We start from the raw sequence: 18431 nt of genomic DNA, 5'->3' as shown, positions 1-18431 counted from the left end.
GTCTTTGTTTCTTTATTGAATATAATGGGCAAAAAAATATATATATATCAGACAAAAAATAGTCCCCCTCCAGTGAACCGATTGGTAACGCCCAACCCAATGAGTCGCACTTTCACCAAAACAACGCGTGTTGAATGGAAGAGCACGCGGGTAACGTTAGCGCCAAAAATGAAGAGAAGCTCACAGCGGGCTATATTTAACTGCTGGTCAGAGAGGGATGGGGGGAAAACGCATGAATAAGGTATGAAAATCTTGTGTTATTGCTCAGTACACCACATCATATTTTAGCTAGCTAATCCATTGCAATGTATTTAGCTATAACTATCAGATAAGTTATGTGTGCAGCCGCCTGTTTTGCTAGTTTATTTTTCAATAGTGTCTGTAATTATCAATGACAAAAATATTCATTTGGTTGTTTTTTTCTTCCGAAATTAATCTGACTTTTGAAGAAAGAAAAAAAGGATAAATGAACTCATCAGTGAATCGCTGCCACCTACTGGCGGTTTCAATACTTAATTTCTTTCTTTTTATAATCTCTACTATGTTAAAATTTAATGACTGATTATACACAAATTTCAGAGATAGATAGATAGATAGATAGATAGATAGATAGATAGATAGATAGATAGATAGATATTATCCAATAACAACACATAAAAAAATGTTCATATAATATATGTCACGGCTAATCGAAATTTGAAGCCCAAAAATGCATCCATCCATTACTAAAGGAGATTAATAAAGACCTTCTGATATGAATTAATTGGGCTGCCATTTACCATCATTTTAATGCTTGGATTATGGCCTGTTCAGTGTTCACACAAAGGACGATAACTATATTAGCATCCACAACAGGGGGCAACATCGTTCTCATGTTCACAAATCCCTGCGGTCCAAGTCAAGTCTTTGTTGTGTTTTTTAGCAAAAGTTGAAAAATGTCTGCTATTTATAATTAACAGTATTGCACTATCAATTCAAAACAGATTACTTTTACTTTAAAATTGCATAATAAACCACACAAAATACTACTTAAAACATTATTACTAGAACCACCATGGGGGGGGGGGGGTGTCTCCCAAACCAAACATGGTTTCTCCATCACTGCTATCATATTTATATATTTTTATATAAAAATATTTAAATTCCTGATTTGAATTTGAGCTATTTGAGTTGCTGTAGATTTCCTGCAGATCTCAAGCAATGCTAGATAATTTAGTCTTCCAGTGAGCGCCGGCGGTAACAAATCCTGTGAATGGACAAGCGTTACAGTAAACGGCACAAAGAAGAACATTTCCATCTGAACATTTCACAGAACATTTCCATTATCTGTGAAAAGATATTTTTCACAGAAGAATACAACTTTAATGTATTTTAAAGCCTAAATGCAGTCACCAGAAGAAAAAAAGCTAAAGGTAGGATATAAACGAACTACACCGACTTTAATCTCACCATCACTATGCTTTCGATAACTCTTTCAGTTATCTCAAAACATTTCCCCAAAAAGTTAGAGTTAGATAAATTTATAAGAGCACAATACATAATGAGTCTGTAAAAGTGGACTGAGTTTACCTGTGTGATGACGTTTAATCTGTAGTCTCATTAGCTTCTTGTAAGCAACCGCCTTTTTCAAGACAACTGCTTAAAAAAACTCACGAGTGGGGTAATACTGATGTGTTTTATGTTGTAGAATAATACGTGAAAGTGTCTGGAGTTTGTGTTCACCACAGATCTTATTTCAGCCATTTAACCAAAACCCCATTTAAGGAAAATGGAAACAGAAGTGCTAAAATATTAACTAATTTCCGCATTTTGGCATACAAAGTGATGTCATGCCTGCACCAGTCTTGTTTTGAAAGCATGTTTGATGCAGTTTATTATTAGTCTCCAAATAATTAGCAATGGTAGTGGTACACCCTCAATGTGATTAGTAGTAAATAAAGACATGGGCCACTGGGTTTGTAAGATTCAATGTTTTATTGTGTGACAAGAATGAACTGAAAAACAAGACACAATCAGAAGTAAAATCTATATTTCATTAAAGAGATTTTATTATTATTATTGAATCAAAGCATTAATGGCTTAATTTTATATATGAGACATTGTAAAATCTATATTTCATTAAAGAGTTTATTATTAAATCAGTCGAGTCAAAATCATATCAGTGCAACAAAACAAGACTGGCTTACTTTTTAATGAGACAGTGTAAGACTGGAGTGTGTGTGTGTGTGTGTGTGTGTGTGTGTGTGTGTGTGTGTGTGTGTGTGTACTCTCTCATTGGGAATAATAGCGTGTCACTGTGTTAGCGTATGTAGGGAAGTAAATTCTCATTAAACCACTCTCGGGTGAACTGTAGGTGATTTCCTTCGGAGGCGAGGAACACAAGCTTTCCTGCAGAATCCATCTTTGCCAACCCCAGGCGATCCTGACAAAACAAAATAACACTAGATGTATGGCAAGCCGTTCATTCCCAGGATATATATATATTTAATTTCCTCTAGTACGAACTATAATTCATGATATCTGTAATTGTATTTTCACAGGTTAAATGTCACCAGGCTGCCATTAAAATTCATCTGTTGATATTAAGAATTTAGTTAAAATTACAATTTCACATATCAGAAATACAATTCTTACTAATAAAAAACATAATTTTGATTTCAGTAACTATTTTGTTACTAGTAAAAATATATACATTCATGATTTGAAATGTTAAATTGAAGTGTAAATGTATTTCAACATGTTAGATGTATTATTTCTGATATCTGAAAATGAATTTCTGATACAATAATTAGGAAAGTATTTTCAGATATATAAAATGGTTTTCTTCTAAAATGGTAATAATCACATTTCATGATATCAGAATCAGATTAACATCATTATTGATATCAAAATATATATATTTTTTAATTGAGATTTATACATCATCTGAAAGCTGAATAAATAAGATTTCCATTGATTGGTGGTTTGTTTGGATAGGACAATATTTGATTGATACAACAAATCTGGAATCTGAGAAGGGTGCAAAAAAAATTCTAAATATTGAGCAAATTGCTTTTAAAGTTGTCCAAATGAAGTTCTTAGCAATGCATATTACTACTACTACTACTACTTATATATATATATATAATTTTATAATAATAATTTTGACCCGTACAATGTATTATTGGCTATTGCCACAGACTTGTGACTGGTTTTGTGCTCGTTATCAACAATTACATTTGAATGGCAGCCTATGGTGACATTTTACCTGTGAAAATACAATTACTAGTGGAAATCAAAAATTAGCATTTTAAATAGTGAATATATCCTGGGAATGAATAAGGGTAAAAACGGCTTGCCATAGTAGATTAATCCCTATATACACTCATTACTTAATATATAAATAATTTTAATGCATTTTTAAAGGTGTTTTATGCATTTCTTAGCTGATTTTGCATTGCATTTATACTGTTTTTTTGTCCAGCAGGCGTGTGGCGTTTTGAGCACTTCGAAACTGAATCATTTCGCAAAGCAATTTAATGTTTTCAAAGCTTTGATTCACCCATCACTAGTTTAATTGAATAGGCAATATTTTAACAGTAATGAATAAATAGTAATATTATGCAAGATATAAAGTATTTAAAAATAAAATAACATGGGTTAAATGTAGATAATTAATGAGGAAAAAGACAAGCATAAGCTTACCTCTGTATATATAGCACTTTCTTGCAGTGTTTCCAGCTCTTTACCTTGACCAGCTTTATAGAAGCCAAACCACTGACAAAGATAATCAGTTAGTAAAAGATTTGAATTCAATAAAAGAGAGATTTTAAATAAACTGTTGCTGTACCTCAGAATCCACAGGATCGACCATAGTGTCCTGCAGGAACTTAACCATGACAAACTTATTCAGAGACATGAGATTCTTCTTGTAGGTCTCGTTCACCACCTGACAGAAATATCATTCCTTTACACCACACAGACAAAGATATCTATTTTCATAGTAAATTCTCCCTTATCCTCGGACTTACCCGCTCCTGATTGATATCAGCAAGGAAGAGACTGTACTTTTTATACAAGTCATCATTGAGGGGATCGTGCCAGTATTGTGCCTGCACCAAGCTAGAATAAAATCACAATCAATCTGCTTAACTAGTCAATTACATTACAATTCAACAGTAATTGTAATTACATTAAGTGTAAAGGTAACACTTTAGAATATTGTTCCGTTGTTTAATTAATTAATAACTACACAGGAACAAATGAGTAATGCATTATTAACGTTTTACTAACTACCATTCTATTTAACAAATTAGTAAGTAATGGTGCTTAGTTGAATGTCGTGGTTAATCAATAACTACTATTTTTGTTCATACCTGTCCTCTACTAGGAACTACTAGTTTCATAATTAACATGAATAATTTATAATATATAATTAATCCTAAAGTGTAGGTCATAGTAAACCAATATTAATGACTTAAGTATTACCAAATCCATTAGAAGTACAGTATTCTAACGTTAAAAAACCATGATAACTCTCTAGTAATGACTGTAACATGTAAATAATGACCTCTGGTCTGACACTGCTGGGCTGAAACTGTGACGTATGGCTCTGCAGTTTCTTAATATTGGCTGTTATCAGCTAGATTTCTTTGGTAATTTTGGCAGAATTCATGTAAATAGCCTCTGCCAACAAGTCGGAATATTCGCACTTGGTGTAAATAGACCCTCAGAAACAATAATCAGTTTAGAGTAACAAGAAATGGTTTGTTGATAACCACATAACCAAGCACACACTGTTTTTGAATGGCATCTGTGTAGGCTCCTGAGTTCAGCTCTTTGCGAATCCAGTCACAGATGTGAGAGCTTTCACCAGGACATTGGGGAAGGCCAAATACCCCTGTGATTTAAAGAAAAGAGGAACAGAGAACCACGTGTCAGGTGAAAACAGGATATATGATGTTTGGTCACTCAACATTTAGTTTTAAATCACAAGTTATTTAATTTATTAACAATATTTGTATTCTTATTTTAATAAATACAATGACTATTTAAACTACCATTCAAACCTCTTATTATTGCAGTCTTGGTGAGCACCAGAGATCTAAATTGTTTTAAGATTTAAATGTTGTAATGTTGTTATTGAATTGTTATTAAATGTTGTTGTAAATTGGGACTGCAAATATTATAACCACAAAAATATTTAGTGTAACATATTACATTTAAACCGGTTGCATATCTTGAAGCAACAATCGAAATGAGGTTATTCACAGTGTTCCTGTGAACTGCTGCAGACTGATCTCCTGAAATGGCGTATATATGACACGCCAATTCATATGCCATTTTTGTGCGCTATCAAGACACATAATCGCTTTTTAGCGTGTTTATCAATGCTGTTTCATTCTATCCCCCTACACTGCCCCTACCCCTAAACCTACCCATCACACAGACACACACACACACACTGCCCCTACCCCTAAACCTACCCATCACACACACACACACACACTGCCCCTACCCCTAAACCTACCCATCACACACACACACACACACACACACACACGCACTGCCCCTACCCCTAAACCTACCCATCACACACACACTGCCCCTACCCCTAAACCTACCCATCACACACACACACACACACACACACACACACACACAGCCCCTAAACTTACCCAACACAAGAAACATTCTGCATTTTTACATTTTCAAAAAAACTATTTAGTATGTTTATAAATCCATTTACATTGTGGACACACACACACGGATTCAAACAGCGTAGATATACACGCTGAGATGATAGTTCGTTTCAGCGTAGACATACATGCGGATAGCTCAAAATGCCTACAGATGTTTATGCAAAGTCATGATGTCTTGACGACTGCTGAGCGCTTTTAGGAACATTCTGTGTTTTCAGAAAGTAAATCAAGCATAGCGTGAGCAAAGCACATCTGTCATATTACCTTGATGCTGCCCTCCGACAGAGATCAGGTTCTTCATCGGCGGATCCGGACAGCGCTGAGCAACTGCTCGCCTTACAAAAGATTAAACAGGACAGTGAGGTCAAACAACACGATTACACTCCCAATAATCCTTTACATGGATTTGGTATGAATTCAAATCCATGCTCAAAACACACCTCTTTTCTGAATGTTATAGGTCTTAGAATTATTTTATTTTTTTCTCCGATTTCTCACTTATTGTACTTGCACTCTCAATTGCCTACTGTTGTTCTGTCTGCTCTTTTTGTCAATTCACTTTATTGTTGTTTGTTTATTGTAAAGTGTCCTTGAGCTCTGGAAAGGCACTATATAGATAAAATGTATTGTTATTATTATTATTACATGAACTGATTTGATTAATAACCAACCACTCACAGAAACTGTGACCCTTGGGAGAATCCCATTGCATTGTAGCCTCCCTTTAGTTTAGGGTCCTTGGACAGCTGATCACATACGAAAGACACCTGCTTATTGACATCCATGAAGAAGCTATTTGTAGTGTCCTGTAAAGCAACAAAATTAGACACTTTTATTTTGAAATAACAACGGCAATGACAAGAATGGAGGGTGTCGACCTGCTTTACCTGTAGAACAGACGTGCCGATCATCAGGGAAAGCACATAAATTCCTGGGACTTCCCCTTCCACCATCTTCTTCATTGCACCCATGCTCAGGGGATTGCAACAACTGTCTCCTGCAAATCACAGTGAGAATTAGTAATAATCTAGTTATCTTTATAGTCAACTCTGTAGGTAATTTGTGTTTAGGTTATTACACAAAAAATGCTTTTTCCATAGGTAAATGGACTGCATTTATATAGCGCTTTTATCCAAAGCGCTTTACATTTTTGCCTCACTTTCACCCATTCATACACCGACGGCGATGTCAGCCATGTAAGGGGCCATCCAGCTCGTCGGGAGCAGCTGGGGTTAAGTGTCTTGCTCAAGGACACTTCGACACTTGGTCAGGTGGAACCGGGGATCGAACCACCAACCTTCTGCTTTGTAGACAACCTACATGAGCCACTGCCGCCCCAGGTCATGACCCTATCAGGTATAGAGGTTATCCGCTGTATATATATCAGGTATCAGCATTGATCGGCCATTATGACCACTGACAGGTGGAATGAAAAACACTGATTATCTCTTCATCACGGCTCCTGTTAGTGGGCGGGATATATTAGAAAGCAAAAGAACATTCTGTCATGTGTTAGAAGCAGGGAAAATGGGCAAGTGGAAGGATTTGAGCGAGTTTGACAAGGGCTAAATTGTGATGGCTAGACGACTGGGTCAGAGCATCTCCAAAACTGCAGCTCTTGTGGGCTGTTCCCGGTCTGCGGTGGTCAGTATCTATCAAAAGTGCTCCAAGGAAGGAACAGTGGTGACCGGGTGAAGAAGTTAATGCAGGTTCTAAATACACAGTGCATCACAGTTTTTGCGTATGGGGCGGCATAGCCGCAGACCAGTCAGGGTATACTGACCCGTGACCCTGCCGAAAGCACCAACAGTGGCACGGGAGCATCAGAACTGGACCACAGAGCAATGGAAGAAGGTGGCCTGGTCTGATGAATCATTTTTTAATTTACATCTAGTGGATGGCCGTGTGTGTGGCTTACCTGGGGAACACATGGCACCATGATGCACTATGGGAAGAAGGCGAGCCGGCGGAGGCAGTGTGATGCTTTGGACAATGTTCTGCTGGGAAACCTTGGGTCCCGCCATTCATGTGGATGTTACTTTGACACGCTCCACCTACCTAAGCATTGTTGCAGACCATGTGCACCCTTTCATGGAAACGTATTCCCTGGTGGCTGTGGCTCTTCCAGCAGGATAATGCGCCTGCCATAAAGCAAAGATTGTTCAACAATGGTTTGAGGAGCACGAGTTTGAGGTGTTGAATTGGCCTCCAAATTCCCCAGGTCTCAATCTAATCGAGCATCTGTGGGATGTGCTCAACAAACAAGTCTAATCCATGGAGGCTCCACCTCACAACATACAGGACTTAAAGGATCTGCTGCTAACATATTGGTGCCATATACCACAGCACACCTTCAGGGGTCTAGTGGAGTCCATGCCTCGAAGGGTCAGGGCTGTTTTGGCAGCAAAAGAGGGACCAACACATTATTAGGCCTGATCAGTTATATGTATTATTGTTAGTGCTGTCAAATCGATTAATCACATCTAACATAAAATGTGTGTTTATATAATATAGGTGTATTTGTATTATACACACACACACACACCTTTGTTTTTGTGACATAGGGGGGACATTCCATAGGCATAATGTTTTTTATACTGTACAAACCGTATTTTCTATCCCCTTACACTGCCTCTGCCCCTAAACCTACCCATCACAGTAAACATTCTGCATTTTTACTTTCTAAAAAAACTCATCCTGTATGATTTATAAGCATTTTGAAAAGTGGGGACATGGCCAATGTCCTCATATTTCACCCTCTCCTTGTAATACCTGTGTCATACCCATGTCATTATACACATTTGTGTCCTCATATCATATGTAACAAAAACATGCCCACACACACACCTATATTATATAAACACACATTTTATGTTAGATGTGACTAATCGATTTGACAGCACTAACAATATATTTATGTGCAAACAGTTGTAACGTACATGTGTAGTTGTTACTCTGTATACACAAAGGTCTTTTTGTGGAGCGAAAAGTTACACTGAACATTACCCTAGTAATTCCAGCTATTCAATGACTCGGGCCTATTATTCACCTGCATCTTTAACTGATCAGTGGATGTGATGCGATGTAGTGTGTATTACCCATGCCGTGCCATATCACCAGCGGAAGAGAGGCGTTAGATCCGCGCGATGAGCCGCACAGCATCAGCAGACACCCGGACACAGAGATGAGGCGAAGCGCCGCGGAGAAACTCATACTTCAATCTCGACCTAAAGATGTAAATAAGTTACACATTTACTTTTCCTATCAGAATGCGCTTTCAGGAAGAGAAAGCACTAAATGAGGAAGTGAAGAACTAGTTATATATCCTTTCGTTTCTTCATTATGTTGGCGAATATAAAACCGGAAGCCTCTGTTTTGCTAAACTATTAATGGGCCCCCTTACATGAATACGTTAAGCTCAAAAATGTTCGGTTAAAGCCATTGTGTACTTACTGTGATAACTTTCTGTTCTTCAGTCAGTCACATGACAGATGAAAACACCGCTCACGGATGCTGTTTCAGCAAGATATTAGACTTCTATACCATGACATTAAACCTGTCCATATAAATAAATACAGTCAGTCAGTGCAGAGTGTTTAGATTATGATGTTTTCAAGAGGAGGAAGGAAGTCTCGAGATCACGTGATCAACTTCAACCAAAACATCTGTGACTGTTTCGAAATGCATCAGAACTGTAAAGCCCGGTCAGCCTTAATGTTTCCGGGTGTATTTAACATTTAACATTTACGGAGAAAATAAACGGTTTGTAATGGAGGGGTCTTAAACGAATCGTCCCCCTTCTACAGCATCCAGCGATTGTCCAGAGTCTAAGATTTGTATTGGAAACATAATGGTAAGAATATATAAAAAGTACACTATATGTCATGGGATACGTTGTATTTGTATAATTAGTGTTATATATATAAATTAATATACGACATGCATATGTGTGTGTGTATATGTTTATATATTTTTACATTCAGCTGATGTTTTTCTCCACCTGCATCACAGATGCTTATATTGACAGAGATGTTGGATGTGGTAGCTGATGTTTTCACATGTCAGCTGATCTGTTCTGTACCCTTTGAGCTGGTCATATGTTATGCTGTCATGTGCTACACTAGAGATGATGTGAGTTTAAACCAACATATTTTGGTATTTTACAGTGTCTATAGTGCTTGCACAATTTCCAAGGTGCTTCAAACACAAGGCTTGGAATTCACAACAGATGCAGTCCACATCTGAGTGAGTAGTTCTCTCTTTATTTCCTTTAAAACAAAAAGATATTAGTGAGCATGTGGAGATGTTTACATACGTATATGCAATATGATGACATGACCTGAATTGCAATACATAATGTTAAAGAACAGAATGATAAGGTTATTACAATCTGAAAGATGTAATGGTATTAGAAAGGAATCAGTGGACCCAGAAGCATGATAGATGGTCCAAACAGAAAAGGAAGAGCCAACATTAATGGACTGATGATATCAAACACTAATGTGGAGCATTAAATAAAAAAAATATAGAACCGGAATATTAAAAGCTGGCACTGAGCCCATGATTGTTGTTAATGATGGTGATGGCATTGTTTAAGGCTCAGTCGATTTTTGACACCACAAATGAGATCAGTTGCATTATCTGAAATGGGCCATTCCATGTCAATCAACCAAATTTCAGAAACTTCCTGGCTCAAAGGTTTCCTTTTTTTTTTTTGCTCTTATTTTGTTTTGTTTTGTTGAAAGCCAAAATATTAAGTGTAATGTATATAAATTGACTGAGTAATCCACTGTATTGTAGAGGGGGGGTCAAAATGACTAAATTCACCTGAGATTTGGGATGGGGCCTTTAAAATGAAGATACCAAAAGAAAAGTTTGCTGAGAACCAAAATCTAAAAGGATATTGAGTTATTGAGATATAATTTTAGCCGAGGACCTCTAGGTAAGTTGACACAGAATGACCCAAATGTCTTGTTTTTTGTTTCAGGATTTGTAGATGTCATACCTCAACTAGCTGAAGTTCATTTCAAAACTTACACCTCACCCTTCACAATCATGGCATTACAACACGGTTACTCCATTAACTCGAGCGCAGACGACCAGGACAGTGACACTGCGCCGCTTTTAGAAAGAGAAGTGGAAAAAAACACAGGTTAGTCTCTGATATTTTGCAGTTTGTTAAAAATCTGCATGAAAAGTTGTGGTTTGTTTTAAATGAGCTTCATAGGTCTTGTCACACAAATACTGCTGTTCAAAAGTTTGGGGGCAGTAAGATTTTTTTAAGGCTTTTAAAAGAAGCATTTATTAAATTCAAAATAGAGTAATGTAATATTATATTTTTATTGCTGTCAATTCAATCACCATTAATTGCATCTAACATAAAAGTTTGTGTTAACACAATATATGTATGTGTGTGTTACAGTTTGTGTGTATATATATATATATATATATATATATATATATATATATATATATATATATATATATATATATATACGGTGTGTGTGCGTATGCACGTGTGTATACATTATATAAACAAACTATTAAGATTAATCAGTTTGACAGCACTAATTATTTTCTTTCAAAAAGAAAAAAAAATCGAACTGACCCCAAACCCCACTAAGTGACTTTATAGATTTTTTTTAAATGTATAATCATCTGAAGTTTGTGAATATGTTTGTAGGTGTGACAGTGCCTCCCAAATGCTGCTCAGTACGATGCAATCTGGCTACTATGATGTTCTTTGGCTTTGCTGTGGTTTATGGTCTGCGTGTAAATCTCAGTGTTGCCATGGTTGCTATGGTAAATGGAACCAATGACCAGCCGTCATCCAATATATCAAACGAGTGTCCAGGATCGTCCCATACACTTGACAACAGCAGCCAAAGCTCAGGACAGCCAGAAGGGGTAAGAGTAAACTGCACACAGAAATCATTGTAATATGCTCAAAGAAACATTTATCATCAATGTTGAAAACTTTAGGGGAAACTGGTTGAATTGATTGATTGATTCTTTGATGAATGGAATGATCTAAGAACACAAAATCTTTTAGAATGTCTTTACTGTCACTTGTGATCAATTGAACGCTTTCTTCCTGAATAATAGTTTTAATATAATTTTTATTCTCTTGCAAAATTCACAACAAACACACACACACACACACACACACACACACACACACACACACACATACAAATGAAGGCATGAGACTATAGAACATCCCAATGCAGAACACACACGCACACACACACACACCTAGGAATTCCCATTATAATTTTTTTTCTTTTCTTTTTCAAATAAAAATCAATCAGTCACAATGCAGAGTCAGACCTCACACAGATGTGAAGTGGTTAGATTGGAACACCATCCCCCCTCCCCCAACATACACACACACACACACACACACACACACACACACACAGACAAATGCAAAATAAATGCTGAAATTATAACAGCATTTTTTTCAATTCTGAATTAAAATCTACATTTTCAAATAAATATTATTTTTTGTTTTTTACCCCTGCTGTCGACCTTACTAACTTGAATTATTACAAAATCAGAAAATTCACATAATCATTTTTTTTTTTTAGACTTTTTTGCATGGAATGGAGAGTTTTTTTCTGTATTTAAGTGAAATAATGTTTTCATTTATATTAAAAGCATTTAGTAATAGTAATTTAAAGATATATAAATGATATAAGCTTTCTAGCTTTCTAGACCAAAAAAAAAAAAGAATAAGTATAATTTTAGAGCTCAGAGGGGAATTGTTAAAGGTACGGCAGAAGAGCATAAGGGTTAACAAAAAAACTAAAACTTACTCACCCCAAATTTTTGACCTGTAGTGTACACAAATATTTGATTCTTGTCACGTTTCTCTTCTCCCAGATTCCAAGATACCAATGGAATTCCGAAACACAGGGAATGCTGCTTGGCGCTTTCTTCTTTGGATACCTGTTTACTCAGATCCCGGGAGGTTACCTGTCAGGTCGCTTTGGAGGAAGCCTCTTCCTGGGCGGAGGTGTGCTTGGAACGGCCGTCCTCACGCTCCTCACTCCAGTGTCAGCACAGCTCGGAGCCAAGTGGCTGTTTGCCTTGCGTGCACTGGAGGGATTCGGGGAGGTTAGGGCCGTTTTAATGACCAGAAATCCTCCATACTTAAAGGAACACTCGACCGTTTTTAGAAATAGGGCTTATTCAACTTCTTTCCTACATTTAGATATGTGGGCAAATGCATTTTTGTCTCAGTGCATGCATTGTTTTAGTTTGGCAGGTTCGCCACTAGCTTAGCTTAGCATAATGAATGGAATCCTATGTTGCCAGCTAGCATGTCCCGAGTAAAAGTGATTAAAAAAAACTAATTACTTCTTGTGGCCTGCGTATTCACAACGAGTACAAATAGCGATGCAGATTAAACCTAGGTGATTTCCTAGGCAGATATTATGGGGAAGCACAGGCAAAGCATTGCTACTTGGGTGCAGAGATATCAAGCAACACATTGCAATCGCTCAACAGCCGGAGGACGTGAGGATGAGAGCCGTGATATCTCTGCACCAAGTAGCAGTGCTTCGCCTGTGCTTCCCCATAATATAGTCCCAACACAATATCTGCCTAGGTTTAATCTGCATCACTATTTGTACTCGTTGTGAATACGCAGGCCACAAGAAGTAATTAGTTTTTTTTTAAATCACTTTTACTCGGGACATGCTAGCTGGCAACATTGGATTCCATTCATTATGCTAAGCTAAGCTAGCGGCGACCCTGCCAAACTAAAACAATGCATGCACTGAGACAAAAATGCATTTGCCCACATATCTAACTGTAGAAAAGAAGTTGAATAAGCCCTATTTCTAAAAAAGGTGGAGTGTTCCTTTAAACTTCAAACGGAGAGTATGGAGAATATGTATCTGTATTTGAGTGTGTGTGGGGTTGTTTTGTCTAGGGCGTGACTTTTCCTGCTATGATGGCGATGTGGGCCCGCTGGGCTCCTCCGTTGGAGAGGGCGCGTCTGATGACGTTCTCCGGGGCAGGATCAAACTTCGGTGCTTTTGTGGCTCTTCCTCTCACTGGCTTAATCTGCCATAATCTAGGATGGCCAGCGGTCTTCTACTCCTGTGGTGAGGGATACAAAAGTTTCATTAAGATTATTTTTTTGAAAGAAATTAATACAAGGATGCGTTAAATTAATCAAAAGGGACAGTTAAGACATTTACTATGTTACAAAAGCTTTTAAATAAATGCTGAGCTTTTGAATGCTCTATTCATTTAAGAGTACTGAGATTAAAAATAGAATTGTTTCTGCCAAAATATTAAGTAGCACAACTGTTTTCAACATTGAAAAAAATAATCAGAAATGTTTATTGAGCATTGAATCATATTAGAAGGATTGCTGAAGGATCATGTGACACTGAAGACTGGAGTAATGATGCTGAAAATTCAGCTTTGATCACAGAAATATTGGGGGAAAAAACATTTGAAATGTAACTCACAAGTTATTTTAAAATGTAGTATTTCTCATTATTATTGTTTTTACTGTATTCTTGATCAAATAAATGCAGTCTTGGCGAGCAGAAGAGATTTTTTCAAAAATATTATACATGCATATTAGTTCAGAGGAAACATGAATCGTGATTAATTGCATCCCAAATAAAAATTTGTGTTTACATAATATATGTGTGTACTGTGTATAATTATGTGTATATATAAATATACACACATGCATACATATATTTAAGAATATTTATTTTCTTTAATAAATAAATATATTTTTTATAAATAAATAAATCATATTTATATATAAGATAAATTATATATACAGTATACAATTATATTCTTAAATGTATAAATGCATGTGTGTCTTATATATACATACATAAGTATACACAGTACACATATATTTGTAAACACTATCTTTTTTATTTTAGATGCGATTAATCACAATTAATTTTTACTCAACATTATTGAATGTATGTATCTCTCTCTCTCTCTCTCTCTCTCGCTCTCGCTCTCGCTCTCTCTCTCTCTCTCTCTCTCTCGTCTTCATATTTGTAATATCATGTTTAATGTAATATAGTGTGTATCCAAACATATGTATTAAAGTGTTTTTACCACCAGGTGGTGCAGGATGCCTTTGGGCTGTGATTTGGTTTCTTCTGGTATCAGATGAACCCCGAACTCACCCAAGAATTAGTGACCAAGAGAAATATTACATAATTAACTCAATAGGTTCACAGGTATGAACTACTTTTATGACTTCGTTTTGATGATGCATGCATATATATATATCATTCATGCTAAAAAAATCAAATCTAACATTATGATATGTGAATTTGTTATTGTATTTAAGAAGGAATCATTAAATAACATTCCCATCTCTTCATAATTAACCTGTGATTTAGACCTACAGGTATTAATGATGCTAATTGGATATTTTCTGTTTTTAGGGGACGCCTCATGGCTGGTCAGTGCCTGTTTTATCAATGCTGTTCTCTGTGCCTCTCTGGGCCATAATCATCTCACAGATGTGCTCCAACTGGTCTTATTACACTCTCCTAACCTCACTTCCTACCTACATGGACACTGTGCTCCACTTTAATTTGCAGCAGGTGAGGCAATCAGTATATTTTCTGTAGATTAAAGCAGTGTGGTTTATATACTGCGTCTCACACACTCCTGTTATTCAGAATTCGATCCTGTCTGCTCTGCCGTATCTGTTTGGCTGGCTGTTCTCCGTGGGCTCAGGTGTGCTGGCAGACCATCTCCTGGAGAGGGAGATCCTGAGCGTCACCGCCGTCCGAAAAATCTTCACTTTCATTGGTATGTGATTTATATGGAAGCTTGTTTCCGTTACAGGATAAAACTGAATTACCCACACAACATGCAGACAACAAATATATATTGTGGCCACAAGTTAAGAGTCGTTTACGTAAATTATTTTTTTTTGCATGTCATGTGCGAAGAACATTTCTTCTCTCAGATTTTATCTAAAAATTCTGACTTTTGTTCTCGCAGTCTCAGGTTTATATTTTGCAAATCTGTCTTTATCTCAGTTTTGACCTTTTATTATTATTATTCTGAGATATAAACCTTAAACTGAGAGGTAGAAAAAGTCAGAATTGTGAGATATAGACTTTTTTGTCACAATTCTGACTTTTGTTCTTGCAATTCTCTTTATTTCTGACTTTTTTTCCCCCTGAATTGTAAAATATAAACCTAAAATTGCGAGAAAAAAGTCAGAATTGTGAGATATAAACTTGCAGTTTAAAAAAAAAGATAATTGCTACTTTTTATCACAATTATGACTTTATTTCTTGCAATTCCAAGTTTATAAATCCTGACTTTTTTCTCAGAATTGGAATATAAACTCACAATTTGTGAGTTCATATTTTGCTATTCTGATTTTATAACTCACAATTGTGTTATATCACAATTTTGAGGAAAAAAATCTCAATTGTGACTGACTTTTCTTCTCGCAGTTCTGTCTATCTCTCAGTTCTCTTTTTTTTTCTCTCTGAATTGCGAGTTTATATCTCACAATTTGGACATAATTTCCCAGAAATGTGAGGGAAAAAATTACACAATTACCTTTTATTTTTCATTCTGTTGATGGAAAACAAGCTTTGTGATTTGGGAGGGTTTATTTAAAGTGTTCTTGCCAGAAATTGTAATGAATGTTTAAGGTGTGACCCAGTGTAAGAGGGGACAGATGCATATTCGTTACTGTCAGTTCAATTGTAATGCAGCTTATAGGCAACTTTACTGATATATGTTTTTGTCTTTTGTCCCATAGGTCTGTTTCTCCCCGCTGTTTTCCTGCTGGCGGTGGGCTTCTCCGGCTGTAGCGGTGTGCTGGCTGTGACTTTTCTGACTCTGTCCAGTGCATTTGGGGGTTTCAGTGCTGCTGGTGTCTTCATTAACCAGATCGATATTGCTCCACGGTACAAAAACAAAAACTGAACCTAACGTAGATTTGTAGGCTTTGCGTTCCATCTTTAATTGCCTGTGGGATTTTGAAGAGTCTGTGGTTAAAATTACTTGAAGAGATGCTCGAAAATGCTGATTCTTTTCCTGGGTTTATAACTATAAGTTGTTACTATATGCATCAGTCTATCAATTAAATTCATGCTTCACTTTTGTTGCACCAGTTATATATATCTATATTTTCTCAGCTACGCGGGAATGCTTCTAGGAATCACAAACACTTTTGGGACCATCCCTGGTGTTCTTGCACCGATCGTTGTGGGTTACATGACCAAAGATGTAAGCTGTCTTTTTGTACATTATATAAGTGCAGTTTGAATTAATTTTGGCACGTTATTTTATATGTTCTCCTTTCTTTTGTTCCGAGCAGCAATCGGCTACAGGATGGAAACACGTGTTCTGGTTGTCAGCTGGAGTGAGCGCCTTCGGAGCCATTTTTTTCATCATCTTTGGCACTGGAAAGATGCAGAGCTGGGCAAGGACTGATGAGGAGTCAGAGACAGATAAACACGATTAAACATTTCACACATTCACCAAATCACAGGGATATTAGGACTGACTTATTTGAGTTTTATCCTATATTCAACACATATGGTACCAGTCAAAAGTTTGGACACACTTTACTTTTTTTAATGTTACAAATAAAAAAATGTGCCTACTACTACCCATTTAAGATATTAATTTCTTTTGGTCAATACATAATTACCATACTTTAAATCCTATTATTCATAAAAGCAGAAATAAAATAATAAATGTCTGTCCAAACATTTGACTCTGATATGAATTATATTACACTCAGGGATTCAATCTGAAGTGCCTTAAACAGTGTTGTTTATTATTCTGCTGATATTTTACTCGTTGAGTTAATTGTAACGGAGATGTTCCATTTCTTAATTCTGTCTTTTTAAATAAGTGTAATTTGTTACATTGGTGAAAATTAACAAATTTAGAAAATTCAACCATATTTTATTGCATTTGAAAATACTTATTAGCACTTTAATGCATCAGTAATGAAAATAGTTCATGTTTTTGGTACAAATACTGTTTCTTTTTCTTTTTTTAATCTAGCTTATTAAGTAACTATTTCATGAATTGTGTCATTCCAGTTTAGCTCTATGCCATCTAAAATTTACAAGTTTCAGCTTTGCTGACAGATATTCAGTTCATATTTACTGGAATAGTCCAGACAGGGAATTATTGTTTCATTATTGTTTGAAACTTGCCTTTGCTCAAAAGTTGAGATGTTTAAGTTTTTAAGTCACTCAATGTTTATTTTAAGCACTCTGTGAGTCTTTTTTTGAGTCACAATGGCCACAACATGAATATATACATGCATCAAATTTCAAGTGTTCTTATTTTTTAAATTATAAATATTTGGATCATTTGCACAATAAATGCAATGCTATGTTTATAGTCACATTCCATCTGCTTTGTCAGCACTTCTTATCTGCATGTGAACAGATCATTAATCAAATGATATCGAGCCATAAAAGAGTAAATGCGCTGAATCATTTTAACGGCTACAGTGTAAATGACATACAAGACCATTAGAGCCAACCACATTATTAAAGGGAAAAAAATGTCAATGTTGTCATCATTTCCTCACCCTCAAATTGTTCCAAACCTGTATGATTTTCTTCTGTTGAACACAAAACAATATTTTTGAAGAATGTTGGTAACCATACATTTGATAGTAGCCATTAAGTAGGAAAATAAATTCTAGTGAAATCAATGGGTGTCGTTTACTGTATGGTTATTAACATTACTCAAAAA

The 18431-nt window shown here is 36.1% G+C and overlaps 2 protein-coding genes across 4 annotated transcripts; one reads left to right on the top strand and one right to left on the bottom strand.

Annotated features, from left to right (window-relative positions):
• Nucleotides 1-189: 189 nt before the first annotated feature.
• si:ch1073-513e17.1 (sialin) lies at nucleotides 190-18075 on the top strand. 3 transcript variants are annotated; one of them, XM_067425735.1, is made up of 12 exons: nucleotides 190-241; nucleotides 9848-9926; nucleotides 10669-10833; nucleotides 11365-11588; nucleotides 12567-12800; nucleotides 13621-13795; nucleotides 14793-14911; nucleotides 15122-15283; nucleotides 15362-15494; nucleotides 16468-16615; nucleotides 16847-16937; nucleotides 17029-18075. In XM_067425735.1, exons 3-12 carry the CDS (start codon nucleotides 10737-10739, stop codon nucleotides 17173-17175), a joined length of 1530 nt encoding a protein of 509 aa, XP_067281836.1. In that variant the 5' UTR covers nucleotides 190-241; nucleotides 9848-9926; nucleotides 10669-10736; the 3' UTR covers nucleotides 17176-18075. The 3 variants fall into 3 exon arrangements, with proteins under 3 accessions (XP_067281836.1, XP_067281835.1, XP_067281834.1); XM_067425734.1 differs by lacking the exon at nucleotides 190-241 and adding an exon at nucleotides 4875-4920; XM_067425733.1 differs by lacking the exon at nucleotides 190-241 and adding an exon at nucleotides 9396-9534.
• Nucleotides 2027-9286, bottom strand: ppt1 (palmitoyl-protein thioesterase 1 (ceroid-lipofuscinosis, neuronal 1, infantile)). Its single transcript, XM_067425736.1, has 10 exons — nucleotides 9135-9286; nucleotides 8780-8908; nucleotides 6569-6678; nucleotides 6360-6487; nucleotides 5946-6016; nucleotides 4777-4879; nucleotides 4011-4101; nucleotides 3830-3928; nucleotides 3685-3756; nucleotides 2027-2422 (listed from the first exon to the last, which is right to left on the bottom strand). Exons 2-10 carry the CDS (start codon nucleotides 8892-8894, stop codon nucleotides 2300-2302), a joined length of 912 nt encoding a protein of 303 aa, XP_067281837.1. The 5' UTR covers nucleotides 8895-8908; nucleotides 9135-9286; the 3' UTR covers nucleotides 2027-2299.
• Nucleotides 18076-18431: the final 356 nt, after the last annotated feature.

This window comes from Pseudorasbora parva, chromosome 19, assembly GCF_024679245.1.
Source record: "Pseudorasbora parva isolate DD20220531a chromosome 19, ASM2467924v1, whole genome shotgun sequence".
In the NCBI taxonomy this organism is placed as follows: Eukaryota; Metazoa; Chordata; class Actinopteri; order Cypriniformes; family Gobionidae; genus Pseudorasbora; species Pseudorasbora parva.
The sequence above is the reverse complement of the archived record's forward strand: the minus strand, read 5'-3'. Positions and strand labels throughout refer to the sequence as shown.